This window comes from Dermacentor variabilis, chromosome 2 (assembly GCF_050947875.1).
Source record: "Dermacentor variabilis isolate Ectoservices chromosome 2, ASM5094787v1, whole genome shotgun sequence".
Lineage (NCBI taxonomy): Eukaryota > Metazoa > Arthropoda > Arachnida > Ixodida > Ixodidae > Dermacentor > Dermacentor variabilis.
Genome location: NC_134569.1, coordinates 199,531,105 through 199,547,856, shown reverse-complemented (window position 1 = coordinate 199,547,856; position 16,752 = coordinate 199,531,105). Strand labels below are relative to the sequence as shown.

At 43.7% G+C, this 16,752-nt stretch overlaps 1 protein-coding gene across 1 annotated transcript in view; it reads left to right on the top strand.

Annotated features, from left to right (window-relative positions):
- Positions 1–523: 523 nt before the first annotated feature.
- The window catches only part of l(1)G0289 (plexin domain containing lethal (1) G0289), a 97,839-nt gene continuing 81,610 nt past the window's right edge, over positions 524–16,752 (top strand). The window contains exon 1 of the mRNA XM_075682536.1: positions 524–691. Coding sequence (XP_075538651.1) covers positions 601–691 — 91 coding nt within the window. The 5' untranslated portion in view covers positions 524–600. The remainder of the gene's footprint in view (positions 692–16,752) is intronic.

The following is a 16,752-nucleotide window of genomic DNA, read 5'->3' as shown; positions in this document are numbered from 1 at the left end:
CATCACGAAATGCATGACGACGATTTTGTTTGCTTCTGTGATTGGCTAGCGGAGCATCCCCGCGCGGCCGCGCGGTCCATGTACCTTGGTTGCCAACTGCTGTTTCTTCTTCTTTGGGGGAAAGGGGGGGGGGTTAGTAATTGTATGAACCCATACTAGATAAGGCGACGGCCGCGCTACCACAATTTCAGCGTTTCTTGTGGTTTTTTGCATCACCCTAGACGCTTGCCAAGGCTACCCAAGGCTTTCTCTTTCTAGTACACACTAACGCCGTAAGTGATGACACTCAGCGCTTTACATCGCCTTCGAGATTAACATCCGCCAGGTGTTTGCCAGTCTTGAAGGCTATGCTTCATGGCCTAGCTGCACTAGTCCTACAATGTGCAGAGCCTCACTGGAGCTACTAAGCCAGCCATACTGAGGACCGAGGAGGCCAAAGCTAGAAGTTGCTCGTAAAGCGTAATTTCATTGCCATCAACACGAAGTTGGCACACAGCAGCCATCTCACGGATGACAGCCGAAGCTCGCTCTTGCACTTGGTCGTCGCACTTGACGCTACTCTGCGCTACAGTGAGGCAGCGCACGAGTGAACTTTTGAAGATGGCGTCGCGAGTGTGTGCTGTATTATTCTCGTCAATGGGTATCATTACAATTTCAAGCCTTTGCGTGCTCCTCATCGTGGAAACTTCAGGTAAGAGAATTTGTAAATACAACGGGTGACCAGTCACGAGCTTTCACGATGCAAGCATTAGTCGAGCAACTTTTCTGGTCCAAGGAAAAGTCGTCGTGTGTACAGTCGAGCTTTCTTTCAAACAGCCGATTCGATTTCCGTGCACGCAACGCATCTGTCAGACGCTTCAGTGTTTATTGCAGCAGTAACCTCCACAAATTGCACTGTCCCAAGATATGCACGCTGCTGTTGCTTGAGTATACGTGATACGGTTGTCGCACTAACCAGATCGAGACCGGAAAGGCCGTTTCCTGTAGCAGTGTCATTTCCGTATTGGTGTCACAAGATTCGGATGAAACGCGCCCGAGTATCGTGTTCGTGCTCTTTTTCTTCCTTTTATTTTACTGTCTTCCTCTTTGCGCACAGCCCCATGCGTCTGCGGCAAGGACGCTGCTCGCGGATTGATCCGGCGACCGCGATTTTGTCGAGTGCGATCTTCCCGCAGCCACTTCGCGTTTCGCCGAAGCTCCGCGTCAGCGCGGACGCTAATTTACCGTCGCCCGCTCGCGTTTTCGACCTCGAAATCGGCGCTGGCGGCGCAGCTAAGTCGCGATTCGGCCTTCAGTGACGCGGTGAACGACTGCGCCGTGCTTCCTTTTTGTCAACAGCTGTTTGTCTACACAAAGCGGCGTGCGTCGCCCAGCCGCCCGTGTTGTGCGGCGTGGGGCGCGCAAAGCGTGCTCTGGCGAAATGAAACGGAAGGCGCGCACTTGCTGTCGATTTCGGCGACCCTTCTGCGCCGATGAGGCGTTTTGGCATGAGTGGCCTTGCTGTCCGTTCACGAAAGACGTTGCCGTCAGGGCGTAGCGGCTGCCGTCTTTGGCAGCGCAGTAGCTACCTGTGCGAGCGCCTTGGCGTAGTCGTTTTCTTTTTCTTTTTTTTTTCACGGTTGCGCCGCCCCTCGTGTTGTCGCTGAAGCCGCGCGGTCCCGCAGCAGTGCAGGCGGTGCGCCTTTTCCTCGACGCGCGTGCTCGAGTCGCCCTCTTTTCCTTTGTCGCGAATCCGTGCCTCATTTGGGTGGCTTCGCCACGGATGGAAGGATAAAAAGGCAGGACTAAGCACGACCCGCGCTATCTGCCGCCGAAACCTGATACTGGTGCGTCGACGAACTGCAGCCGCTTTCGGAACCGCGTAAAGTTTCGCTATCGCCTCGCTGCGTTTTCTTCCCCCCTTTCTTTTCTTTTTTTCTTTTCTACCCCTATCAGCCCGTTTAATTGAGGCTCGTTGGCGCGCCTCGCGTGCCTAGCCGACGCGAAGTGTCGCATCCTTCCTGCTTCTCTTTCTTGTCTTGCGGCGGGCTGCTGACCCGCAGCGCTTTTTTGACTTCTCGTGAGAGAGTCGAGGAGGGAAAGGAGATGATCCTGAGATACGACTAAGCGCAGTACACTTGCTCTTACCATTCGTGACGTTACCGTCAGCTACGCTGCTGTGCTTGCCTTTTCACTGCTGACCCGCGGTGCTACTTGATAGCGGGCAGACGCCACATGCCCTTCGATATTGGTAACTGCATGATGCAATGGCATTGCAAAACGCAACCACGCGTAGATAATTTCCCAACATGTGAATGAATGGCAGTTTTAGTTTTCTATCTGATTTCTTCACGTGGCCAACAGGCATCCAGAACTTCACCAATGTGCCTTTGCTGCAAGAACTGTTCATGAGTGTGCAGCAAGAAACCTTAGTGTCCATGTGTCACTTGCAATGCACAGTTAGTTAGTGCGCTGCTAGTGCTACTGCTAGTGCGCTGCTAGTTAGTGCGCTAGGTATTGCATGCGAAATAAGTATTTGGCAGTTAGTTGCAACCAGCTGGCCATGGTATAGTAGCTTTGGTGTTTTGCACGAAGCACAACATTGCCAGTTTAATTTTCCGAATGTTCTAATCAGGCTTGAAAAAGAAAATTGCCATCATACTGAGGTCTAGAGGCTTGTTGCAACCCAGGTGGTCAAAAGCGGAGTCTGTAGCAATCCATCGTTCTGCCCTTACAGTCCAAGTTTTACCATTGACACAAGGTATTTCAGCTGATGTGCTCGCTCAATGCAGACTGAATTTTTTGGAGCAACTCGTGAGCACGATGTTGAGTTTTCTGCAAAAATGAGTGCATCTCATCATTTCTTCTCCAGCTGATAGCTGGGCTTTGGAAAAGTGCTCTGCATCTGGCAGTTTTCACTTGTATTCACTTATCACTTGTAACTTTTTTACCACATACATATATGGTCTTCAAATAGTTCTAAACCAGTCAACATTGATTTTGCATTGCTCTTCAGTCACCTTTTCACGAGTTTTATATGACATTTGCTCACTGCTTCCACCCAACGAATTTCTATTGACACCGTTCTGTGTCCAAGTGGAATGTACGTAGGGAAGTGGATGCAGTAGACGCCTTGGCAAGCGCCGAGGGTGATGCAAAAAGTGCTGAAATTGCAGCGGCACTGCTGTCGCCTTATTCTGAAGCTCCAGCAGTTTCGACCGAGCCCATTGGCTGAGATGAGCTCATGTGCTGAGTAGCTGCCAGCTCGATCCACCGTCATTTTTGTCATTTGCATCGTTTTTGTTGCTTTTTCTCCATTTTGACTACAGGTGGGTGGGCAATAAAATTACTGTTTCCACCACCGGATATTAAAACTATATCCAGCAGACTGAAACTCCGTCAAAGTTGCATGCAGCTGCGGTAGTGTCTATGATGCGACAAGTATCCGGCCGGCCCACAGGGCTGCTCGTTCAGGTGAAGGCGATAGTGGCATCACCAACTTCTCAATAAAAAAGCCTCAGGGGGAAACCCGCGCTAGACATGTACTCTCCACCCCCTCCCGCCATATCTAGAACACTAGTCAAAGCAAAACAGCACCTTGTTCCGGCTTGTAAAGTATAGCGGGCATCGTTCATGGTTCATGGTACAGGGTGATCATTTTAAGATTGATCACCCTGTATCTACATATATATATATGTACATATATATACCTACATACATACTAGCTCTTCTAAACTTTCCTATCTCCTCTCTACCTCTAGCACGTGACTGCATTCGCACACTTCACACACATACACATTTTTCCACTTTTACACTTAACACGGTCTCCATGAATGGTCAGCCTTTCCGATCAAAAAGGCAATCACGTGGGACAGTTGGTAAGGTTCTGCGAACATGGATGACAATCAGTGACTGCTCCATAAGTGGAGAATGACTTAGCTGACATTTTTATGCTGCTGCTCGTGCTGAAGACAAATCTTGAAAATACTGCACGTTTTTGTTGAGAAAAGTTCATATTTAATGCGAGCAGGGCCTTAACAGTCATTGTACAGCTAGCACAATTTTTTTGCTTAGCCAAATGTAGTACAGCTTAGTCTCTGGACCAGTACATTTGTTTTCTGCTCCAAAGCTCTCTTCCATAGGAATCCAATCCATCTAGCTCTTTCTTTATACCATTGTCGTACATTGCAGGCAATGTTGGTTTTATTTTTATTGCTAACTTTATTAATCATTTTCCTGATTGTAAAAATGAAACTTGGGCACTCCCATCCACCACATCCTTTTACTCTGTACTGTGCGCTTTGTTTTCTTTCTTCTTTTACAATTTGGAGCTCTGTTATTTTGCAAGCTGGGCAGCACCACATTCTTTTTCTTTTTTTTTTTCTGACATTGCTTTGTTTTCAGCTTATCAATGCAACAATCTACGAGATGAAACGGTACTTAGCAGTGCTTGTGCACTCCTTTGCACATACATCACATCACGAAGTCCTGGCTGTCTTAGATAACTCCAGGAGGTCTTTGAGGTGTTCAAACAATGAACTCAAACAAGATGCATTTTTCGTTTGAAAATGAATAGTTTAGGCTGTCGGCAATAAATTGAATCTGTATTCATTGGCTCTTCGAAGTTCTCCAAAGCAGAAATGAAGCTTTTGGCATGTGTGAGGGATGATCTGGAGCCTGTGCTGGCATTTGCAATTGTTGCACTGCGCCACGGGAAGCCTATTCATCAAATGCAGCGCAGTAGGTAACTACCTAATTCAGTCTCTGCTTCTGTGCATGAAAATGCAGATGGCTTTGCTTTGTTTAGCTTTCATTGAGGAAAGTGGCAACGAAGAATTTATTAATGTTAGATACATTAATTTGTACGATTGGCAGGCATTGCGAACAAAACACTGTCGTCATTTGTGAGTGCACAGGATACTATGCAGAAGCGTTGTTCTAAGACAGGTGCTATTAGTGTGTTCTTGCACATATTCCATTGCATCAGTGCCACTAATGAATGTTTCTTGCTGTGCTGTGGTGTGAGCAGCAACACTTTTCAAATAAGGACTTGGCATGCTTTTTTTCAGATAATGTCACTCCTTTAGGGAAAAGAAATAAAACAAATTGAGCATTGCCATTTGTTGGGCGTGTTGGTAAACTGAAAGCATATTTAGCGCCAGCAAACAAGGACGGAAGGGAGACGACAGGGAGACATAGCGCATTGTGGTGTCGTCTCCCTTCCATCCTTGTTTGCTGGCGCTAAATATGCTTTCAGCTTAAAACAAATTGATTCAAGCAAAAATATTTCTGAAATCTGCATCACAGTATCTGTTCAACTGCTCAATGGTGGTTTGAAAAGGTATGAGTTATGTTGCTGTTTCCCATAGTTCCCTGTCCTGTGGATGTTTTCAGAGAACTACGATGTTGCCACATTGCCTCGACCAGTGCCCCTTTGTGCATTCAGGCAGTGCTGTTCTCATTTGACAGTGCATGACTACGTGTTGGATGTGTTCTCTTTGGAAGTTTTTCTATTTGGGCTTGTTCTCTTTCCACACATTTTTGGCTGCACACACAATTCGTCTGCATTGCATCGTTTTATGAGATCTTGGTGAGGGCTAGTTGGTTCATATTTAGAACTGAGGTTAAACAGCTCAAATAAAACAAGAGTACAAAGAAAAAAATACCAGACAAGCACTGGCTGCCAACTGGAAGTTTATTTGGAATTCTCCAGCCATTATATACTGTTTCCAGCATAAGCATGCGTACACCAGTTGCATATACATCTGCAAAATCAGCAACATCATAATCTTTCAAGCAAGAAAGCTATTTCTTCTTCTTTTTTTTACAAAGCAGGAGAGGAAGCGCTTACACGTTTATCTCCTTCCTGTCTAATGTGATGTGCCTCTGTTATTTCCCTTTTTCTCTGTTATCTTTTACTTTCCCTATGAATTTTGTTTTTCCAAATATGGGAGTGCGGACACACTTGTTACAATTTCGTGCTAAAAGACTCCCATAGCCATTATTTACGTTACTGCTGTGCTGACGAGCTTTGTCAGTGAAACACTGTCCCGGTTGTACTATATAAGCTTTCTCACAGCTCAGCGGTATCTGATAGATACTGTTGCGCCTGCAGTCAGTGAATTGAGATTTATGATTGGTGGTGCACAGGGGCCTTTCGAGTGTTCTCATACGATTGCATATCGAGGAAAGCTTGCAAGGGGCACTGAAAAGTAAATTAACATTTTGTCTATTGTAAACTTTCTTTAGATTGTGTGACAACTTGCGCAAGTATGGCGCCATGTGTACTGGTCTCTTCTCTTTGTTCTTCTCTTTGTGTGTTGGTTCCAAACTTATTTGTTTTTCTTTCTGCGAGATTGCTTCACATACTGAAGTGAGGACAGAACGGTGAAAACCGGCATTCTGTAATTGTGCTATCTGATTTTTAAAAAACTGCGCTCACACTAATGCTCACATGACACTTAGTGCTGCATTAATGCATGTGGTTGCTATGCCATTGTTAACCAATTTTGAGTGTGCACTGTTGTAGCGCAACAAGGTTTTCTTATATCTGGGATGATATGCCCAGCATACATGCTCATCCAAAGAAAAACAGATTCATATCGAGCAACAGAATGCAGTTGTTAATTGGTAATCCATATGTGAACTTCAGTCCTCCCGGTGTGTTGATGAATATGTCCAAAATTTCTTCGACCGGGTCATGAAAATGCGTACTCATATCTTTCTTCATAACGATTAACTGGCCGTCAATGTACCTGAACACTCGCGTTACAGGCATTGCTCATTTTGCAGGTGTATATGCGACTGCTGTACGCACGCCTATGCTGGAAAAGGTATAGAATATCTGGAGAACTTTAAATAAACTTTCAGTTAGTATAGTCAGCGCTTCTCTGTGGTATTTGTTTTCTCGTGTCCTTGTTTTATTTGCGCTGTTCAACCTCAGTTCTAAGTGTAATAAGGCTTTGAAATTTGAAGTTCGAGTTTATTCATACACAAAACAAATATACAAATCTAGTATGCGGACGAGGGTCCCAAAGTATTAATACTGAAAATGGCACCCTCGGTTAGAAACTGCAACAGAATTGTACACTTGTTGGCAGCATAACAGTGGATAACGTAATAGTATATTAGCTACAAAAAAAAAGTCAAATGTTAATAAACATGGAAACCCCAACAAACAATGCTCTAATGCCATGTGGTGTAACAGAAGTAACAATGGAAGTGTAAAAAACTCATCATCATCATCATCATCAGCCTAGTTACGCCCACTGCAGGGCAAAGGCCTCTCCCATACTTCTCCAACTACCCCGGTCATGTACTAATTGTGGCCATGTTGTCCCTGCAAACGCCTTAATGTCATCCGCCCACCTAACTTTCTGCCGCCCCCTGCTACGCATCCCTTCCCTTGGAATCCAGTCCGTAACCCTTAGTGACCATCGGTTATCTTCCCTCCTCATTACATGTCCGGCCCATGCCCATTTCTTTTTCTTGATTTCAACTAAGATGTCGTTTACCCGCGTTTGTTGCCTCACCCAATCTGCTCTTTTCTTATCCCTTAATGTCACACCCATCATTCTTCTTTCCATAGCTCGTTGCGTCGTCCTCAATTTCAGCAGAACCCTTTTCGTAAGTCTCCAGGTTTCTGCCCCATATGTGAGTACTGGTAACACACAGCTGTTATACACTTTCCTTTTGAGGGATAGTGGCATCCTGCTGTTCATGATTTGAGAATGCCTGCCAAACGCACCCCAGCCCATTCTTATTCTTCTGGTTATTTCAGTCTCATTATCCGGATCCGTGGTCACTACCTGCCCTAAGTAGATGTAGTCCCTTACCCCTTCCAGTGCTTCGCTACCTATCGTAAACTGCTGTTCTCTTCCGAGCCTGTTAAACATTACTTTAGTTTTCTGCAGATTAATTTTCAGACCCACCCTTCTGCTTTGCCTCTCCAAGTCAGTGAGCATGCATTGCAATTGGTCTCCTGAGTTACTAAGCAAGGCAATATCATCAGCGAATCGCAAGTTGCTAAGGTATTCTCCATCAACTTTTATCCCCAATTCTTCCCACTCCAGGCCTCTGAATACCTCCTGTAAACATGCTGTGAATAGCATTGGAGATATCGTATCTCCCTGTCTGACGCCTTTCTTTATAGGGATTTTGTTGCTTTCTTTGTGGAGGACTACGGTGGCTGTGGAGCCGCTATAGATATCTTCCAGTATCTTTACATATGGCTCATCTACACCCTGATTCCGTAATGCCTCCATGACTGCTGAGGTTTCGACTGAATCAAACGCTTTCTCGTAATCAATGAAAGCTATATATAACGGTTGGTTATATTCTGCACATTTCTCTATCACTTGATTGATAGTGTGAATATGGTCTATTGTTGAGTAGCCTTTACGGAATCCTGCCTGGTCCTTTGGTTGACAGAAGTCTAAGGTGTTCCTGATTCTATTTGCGATTACCTTAGTAAATACTTTGTAGGCAACGGACAGTAAGCTGATCGGTCTATAATTTTTCAAGTCTTTGGCGTCGCCTTTCTTATGGATTAGGATTATGTTAGCGTTCTTCCAAGATTCCGGTACGCTCGAGGTTATGAGGCATTGCGTATACAGGGTGGCCAGTTTCTCTAGAACAATCTGACCACTATCCTTCAACAAATCTGCTGTTACCTGATCCTCCCCAGCTGCCTTCCCCCTTTGCATAGCTCCTAAGGCTTTCTTTACTTCTTCTGGCGTTACCTGTGGGATTTCGAATTCCTCTAGGCTATTCTCTCTTCCACTATCGTCGTGGGTGCCACTGGTACTATATAAATCTCTATAGAACTCCTCAGCCACTTGAACTATCTCATCCATATTAGTAACGATATTGCCGGCTTTGTCTCTTAACGCACACATCTGATTCTTGCCTATTCCTAGTTTCTTCTTCACTGTTTTTAGGCTTCCTCCGTTCCTGAGAGCCTGTTCAATTCTATCCATATTATAGTTCCTGATGTCCGCTGTCTTACGCTTGTTGATTAACTTCGAAAGTTCTGCCAGTTCTATTCTAGCTGTAGGGTTAGAGGCTTTCATACATTGGCGTTTCTTGATCAGATCTTTCGTCTCCTGCAATAGCTTACTGGTTTCCTGTCTAACGGAGTTACCACCGACTTCTATTGCGCACTCCTTAATGGTTCCCATGAGATAGTCGTTCATTGCTTCAACACTAAGGTCCTCTTCCTGAGTTAAAGCCGAATACCTGTTCTGTAGCTTGATCCGGAATTCCTCTAGTTTCCCTCTTACCGCTAACTCATTGATTGGCTTCTTGTGTACCAGTTTCTTCCGTTCCCTCCTCAAGTCTAGGCTAATTCGAGTTCTTACCATCCTATGGTCACTGCAGCGTACCTTGCCGAGTACGTCTACATCTTGTATGATGCCAGGGTTCGCGCAGAGTATGAAGTCGATTTCATTTCTAGTCTCACCATTCGGGCTCCTCCACGTCCACTTTCGACTAACCCGCTTGCGGAAAAAGGTGTTCATTATCTGCATATTATTCTGTTCTGCAAACTCTACTAATAATTCTCCTCTGCTATTCCTAGAGCCTATGCCATATTCCCCCACTGACTTGTCTCCAGCCTGCTTCTTGCCTACCCTGGCATTGAAGTCGCCCATCAGTATAGTGTATTTTGTTTTGACTTTACCCATCGCCGATTCCACGTCTTCATAAAAGCTTTCGACTTCCTGGTCATCATGACTGCATGTAGGGGCATAGACTTGTACCACCTTCAATTTGTACCTCTTATTAAGTTTCACAACAAGACCTGCCACCCTCTCGTTAATGCTATAGAATTCCTGTATGTTACCAGCAATTTCCTTATTAATCAGGAATCCGACTCCTAGTTCTCGTCTCTCCGCTAAGCCCCTGTAACACAGTACATGCCCGCTTTTTAGCACTGTATATGCTTCTTTTGTCCTCCTAACCTCACTGAGCCCTATTATATCCCATTTACTACCCTCTAATTCCTCCAATAACACTGCTAGACTCGCCTCACTAGATAGCGTTCTAACGTTAAACGTTGCCAGGTTCAGATTCCAATGGCGGCCTGTCCGGAGCCAGGTATTCTTAGCACCCTCTGCAGCGTTACAGATCTGACCGCCGCCGTGGTCAGTTGCTTCGCGGCTGCTGGGGACTGAGGGCCGGGGTTTGATTGTTGTATTCATATAGGAGGTTGTGGCCAAGTACTGCACCAGGGTGGCCAATCCTGCTCTGGTGAGAGAGTGCATTACCGGTTCTGGTCACCGGGATCAGGCCGCACTCCAGGCCTGTTTGTGCAATTTTCTCAACACACGGTTTTTTACTGTATTTCCCGGTGGAGAATTGCGCGGCACCGGGATTTGAATCACGGTCCTCTTGCACTGGAGACGGATACTCTACCGTCCCCGCAGGAGTTAAATTAAAAATTGAATTATGGTGTTTTGCGTGACAAAACCACTTTCTGATTATGCACGCCGTAGTGGAGGACTCCGAAAATTTCGACCACCTGGGGTTCTTTAACGTGCACCTAATTCTAAGTACACGGGTGTTTTCGCATTTCGCCCCCATCGAAATGCGGCCGCCGTGGCCGGGGTCCGATCCCGCGACCTCGTGCTCAGCAGTCTAACACCATGACCACTGAGCAACCACGGCGGGTCCCGCAGGAGTTGTACGCCTCATTTAACCTACAGTGGTGCCCTATTTGATCAGTCAAGGTGGACCAATCTGAGCTCGGTTATACCGCATGGATGGCACTCGGCTAGAGAACCTGGTATTTATGACCTGCACATGTGTGGCCACACATAATTGAGGATATATAATTTATTTTTTTTTTTTAAGGAGGGTTTCCGTACAGTGATAAAAGGAAGGAAAATACATTAAAAGAAAAAGAAAGAAAGGAAGAAAAAAGGAACATAACATGTGATTTGAACTCGTGATCCTTCAATGTTGCCCGCAAAGGTAGCTCAGTCGGTTGGTTCGTCAAGCCAACGGTTACTTTCAAGCGCCAAAGCTCCTGCTCCGAGCCTCATACTTATGTGGAAAGGGACTGATGTTGTCCGCGGCAGTCGATTTTTGCTGATTCTGAGTGGTTGGAAGGCATAATTTCTTTGAAAAATGGCCGCCAGAGGAGCAGCGTGAACTCGAGCGGCTTTATACACTAGGAAAACTGCCTTAAAATATTTAGACTTGAGGGGAAGCTTCGTTAACAAACTATAACACGGCAATCAGCACTCGTATACGACGAGAGAAATTAGACGTGGGAAATTCCCTTGAAATAAATCTGGTTTGCGAGACAAATGCTTGTATGTATTGAATCTCTTAAAAGATGAGGAGGGAAATATGCGCTCACCGAGAGGGCATCTTCAGCACGAGACCACCGCGAGGCAGCTTACTGAGATGTAGAGAGCTTCGCGGCCGGAACGAAATCTCCCCTCTCCGTCGGCCCAGGGTGGAAAACGCGCTTTCCGATCGCTCAAGGTTGCGCGGATATTGTGTAGCTCTAGCGTCTAGGAAAAAGCTTAAACAGGTGCGGGGGCGCCACGCATAGCGTGGGAAGCTAGCCGCCGGAATAGCTATCTCAAGTACTGCTGCTGGCGAGGGCGAAATACCTTCGTGTAATTATAATAACCCTAATAGGACTTCTTTCAAAGAAAAAAAAAACAAAGAGAAGAAAAAGAAAAGGGAAACGGCTCAGAAGGCTATACTACGAGAGCTATGACTGATACTTTTCTATATATATGTATTCATCTCATCTATGGGATCGCATGCGCGCGCTGTTGGTTTTAAAGCGCAACCGTGGTAGGGAAACGGAAGGCGATATAAGCATGCGTGTCCATGATACGCACACGACAAACTGCGTTACAATATTTAGAATTGATATATATATACACACACAAAAGCCAATATAGGCTGCTCGACACTATCTCGCGCGTTTTTATAGCGAAGTACATCAGAACCGACTCGTCGTTCCACAACAACAATTTCCTGAGTGATCGCCAGATATATGCCGAATAACTTCCTGTCATTCAATAAGAATGTCTCTCTTTCATGCAGCCTACCAATTCGCGCTGTTTCGGTTTAGACAAAACAATTTATCATTCGAGGCGCACTTGCCAAGTTTTCCTCCAGTTAAAACTGCCTGCGATGCCTATAGTGCAGCTCTTATCTCGCTCAACATACACAGTTCTATATATGTGCATCCGGTGCAATGCTTTCCGCTGTATCAGCAATTTCAATGTCATGGCCGATCATGTAAGCAAAAGTAGCTGTTTACTATTTACAATATCCAGAATTGATCAAACGTGAAGTTGTCACCGGCAATTTTAAAGGTAGAAGAACAAGCAAGAATGAACAAGAAGAGAGGATGTGACGCAGTGTCAACATTGCAATCAAAAGAAAAAAACATGTAATGGGGTCCGAGGCAGAAGTAATAGTATCTACTTGAAAATACAAATATTTATTAGAGAAACTTATCAGGTTAGCAGAGTCCTTTTCACGAAGCTTTGAAACAAATAAATGTGGGCCATATCATAAGTGAACCAGGAAAATGATTGCAGAGTGTAATGGTAGCAAGTGTAGATGCGTGAACTGATCACAACAAAAAATTATAATTAGAAGCGAACTTACTGGAGTTGGTATTCTTAAAGGAGCTACTTTAAATGTATGGAAAAGTCAATAGAAAATCGAGCAATTTATAAAACATTATTGCTAAATTGTAGTTGAATAACTTTTTTACACATAAAATTTTGTGCTGCTCAAGTCGGCCGGTAGCATTTGAACGAGGTGAACTGTTGGTGATGATACATACTGCTTGATTTTGCGTATGTTGGACTGATAACAAATAACTTATATATGTATTGCCCCAAACGATTAATCCATTGTTAATGTGCGAATGAATGCGAAGTATAGCGAAAACAAAGCACAATAAAAAAAGTAGTGCCGTGCCTTGATAAGCGCACGGTTACCAAAAACGCACTTCTGCTTGACATGGTTGATGTGCAGGTGAAACTTGAGATGGCTGTCAGGGATAACACCTAGAAATGAAAATGAATTACTAATGGGAATAAAATGGTTGTCTAAGTTTAATGAAGGAGTAATAATTAGCTACTTTTGGTGCAAATAGAAGACTAGGGATTTTGTTTTATATGGATTAATGATTAGATAATTTTCGTTGCACAACTTCATTAAGTAGCCAAGAGTCTTATTTAATTTGATTAGTAGAGAAGAGATACTTATCAGCTATAGGTATAGTTGTATCGTAAGCATACAGAACATAATGACTTAAGTCTGTGACCTCTGGCATATCATTAATGTAAACAAAAAAAAAAGCAAAGGCCCCTGTATTGAGCCCTGTGGTACCCCTTAGTTGAGCTTTTTAGAATGGGAAAACGTTTCACACGCATATACAATAAATTTCCTACCCAACAAACAACTTTTTAAAAAGGCTAGAGCGGGGCCAGTTATTCCATAGTCTTCACTTTTATGAAATAAAATCATGTGATTAATAGTGTCATATGCCTTAGTAAGGTCTCAGAAAATGGAAACGATGAATTGATTATTCTCAAGACTATTCTTAATAAAGTCAGTTACACAAAGTAGAGGAAGTAGTTGAGCTTCGAGACGAAACACCGAACTGGCAGGGCTTAAATATATCAAAATTTTCCAATTACTAGGTTAATCTGATCAAGAATAATTTTTCAGTTATTTTACATAAAGAAGAAAGAACAGGAATTGGACAGTAACTTGATAATAATTCCTGATTACCTTTCATAAAAACTGGAATTACCTTTGAACGTTTTAGCAATGACAGAAAATCACCAGATTTAAAGATGACGTTAAATACTACGCTCAGAGGCTCGCAAATGCATCACGACTAGTTTTAGGGGGCATACTGAGATACCATTTAATTCTGGACTTGTGTTACGAAGATTCAGTGTAGTAGAAATCACTTCATGTGGCGTGATGGGATGAAGGAAAAATGCTCAGGCAGTCTATTTTTCGTTGAAATGTTCTTTACGCACTTCTCTTAGGTAATGCAAAATGATCTGAAAAAGTATTTCCTATCTGAGGAGGCCGACAAAACGTATCGTTGCCATGTGCAATTTTAGGGATAAACGTAGGCAGGTCGCTGTTCAAGAAGTCATTAAGCAGCTGCCATTGCTTTTTAAGGTTGTTCTTATTCTACAAGGACGCTGTTTCATAGTAACACCTTTTGACTTCTCAGAGGGTCGTGTTAAGAACGTTACGATATTTTCTGTACCGTTTTAGCAGAAAACAGTTGAACGGTTGTCTTTTAGTTTTCTTGTACAAGTTATGTTTTCTGCGAGCTCTTTAGTAGACGATCTGTCATCCAGTGATTTTTAGAGCATTTAAATCAATTTTTACATTTCACAATTCTAGAGCAAGTACTGTCTGCATTAGTGAACAAATTGCAAAAAAACTAAGAGCCTCTACTGAGTATTCAATAAAATTGAGATCTGACCAGTCAGTGGAGTTAATGGTAGGAAGGAATTTATCTGTGTTAAATACTTTAGTGAAACAAGAAGTGACAATGTTAGCCAAACAAGTTTCGAAAACTACAAAAATTGGAAAGTGATCAGTGAGGTCAATGTTAACAATGCCTGCAATAACGGGAACGTCTAGGTTTGTTAAAACACGATTGCTTTGTGAATGAGAGCCCTCACCAATGCATCGTGCAGGTGATGTGATGAGGGATTCAAAGCCATACCCACTAAAGCAGTCGGTGTAGGCTATAATACAAGCTAGAATTAACATCCAGCAGGTTGATCTTCATATGTCCCACAATCATTACGTTCTTATTTTTGGACAGTAACTTGTTAAGTATGTTATCAAGAGCATGGAGGAAATCGGAAATTTTAGAAGCTGGTGACCTATAAACACAACCCAGAACAAAGCATTTAGTACTGCATGGCTCAAGGGGCTCATTAGTTTCCACCCGTACCTTTCACAGCAGTCAACATGAAAGCTTAAATAATTTCTGCAAGTGTAACTGATGCGGGGAGAAACAAAGATAGCAGCACCGCCATGCCTACTGTTTAAACGGTGACAATATTCAGCACTGTAAGAACGAAACCGATGCACATTACTGTCATCACTAGAAAGCCACATTCCAGAAACACAAATGAAAGAGAAATCATGATCAAGTGAAGACAGAACTTTATCGATCCCTTCGTTATTCTTTTATAGATTGCATGCATTAAAGTTAATCAATGAACAATTATTGTGGCTAAGTAAAAAATGAAGTTTACACGAATACGTAAAGGACATTGTGATGAGAAAGCGATCTGGCATGTGTAATCGGCATGAAAGGTTCTTACGTGAATGTGCACTGATCCGACTCTGCTGAAGTTCTGAACACCCTGCTAGCACTGGTTTTTCGTGCTTTGATCTGGCTGTTCTCAGTCCAGAGGCACTGCCACTTCTTTGCCTTCTTCAGAGCAAGTGCCTTTGCAAACAGTATTTTATTACCGATTGTCAGATCTTTGTTCACGGAAACAGCCGTGTCGTTAGTGCCAGAAAACCCAAGGTGGCTCACTCGGAGCTGGGCCTTGCAGGCCCTGTTTACAAATTCATTTTTCTTGTCTCTTGAAACAAAGTGACCACTTAAAATGTTGATCGGATTATTTGGATGGAACACAGTCTCAGTGTCAGATTCAGATAAAGGGCACTCAATGACATCGCCCATATGCTTCAGAATGGCTTGGCAATCCTCCCTCTTTGTCAGACGAATTCCTTTAACTTCAATGTTGTTTAGTCTAGAATATTCCTCCAAAACCAGCAACAGGTTTCCAAAGCATGTCATTTTGGGCCAACAGGGCCTTGTTTGAAGCCATCATTTCACCCTGCCTAGTTCTGAACTCATCAAACAGGTTGCTCATAAAGTCAATGCTTTTGTGAAGCGAGGCATATTTAGACAGACCAAAGTCTTTCAATTTGAGGTTAGAGCCCATTTCTAACATAAGAGATTCCATCCTGTCCATGAAATGTCGTTCTAGCTGTTCCAATATTTTTTGGCAAGTTCTTGACACGTAGGTATGACGTAACAAAGGTGTGGACTAGCAAGAAAAAAATGAACTAAGGTAAAAGCGGCAAATAAAACAAACATTGGCAACAGTTGCAGCTAAATAAAGTTGAAACAGCTAAAACAAAATGCAAATAACCAACCTGAAAGTACAAGCGCAGAGTTTAGGCATTGCACATGCAACTGCCGCAACTGCCTCTGCCAAATTATCTGAGAGACTGCTGAAGCTTCCTTATGTGCCCTTTGAGGTAGAACGGAGCTGTTTCACGCAGTTGTGCAGCTGTGACCGTCGAGGAATTTGCAGCATGTGCTCAGCCCACACAAGCTCGCCCGTCGCACCCAGAATTCAGCAGTTGAAAACTTGATAAATCCAAAGCCAAGAGGGCCCGAGCAGGGTTATGGTGTTGTGGCTCCTGAAAGTACAAGCACAGAGTTTAGGCGTTGCACAACTGCCACAACTGCCACTTCCAAATCATTAAACGGTCTTAGCAGAAAGGGTGCAATTCACCATGTCTTCCCATCCTTCATCCGTATGCACTGGAGCACACATAGTCATGTCAGTCCAACTAGTCTGCCATGAAGGAAAGCATGCTTTTCAAAACGATGATTGCATGTCAGGAAAATAAATCTATCATCATTGGTAAGCTCCTAAATCGAAACAAGTTGCTTCATTTTTGAGTGAAACATGTCAGATTTGTCAACAAGTTGCTGATTGCCTG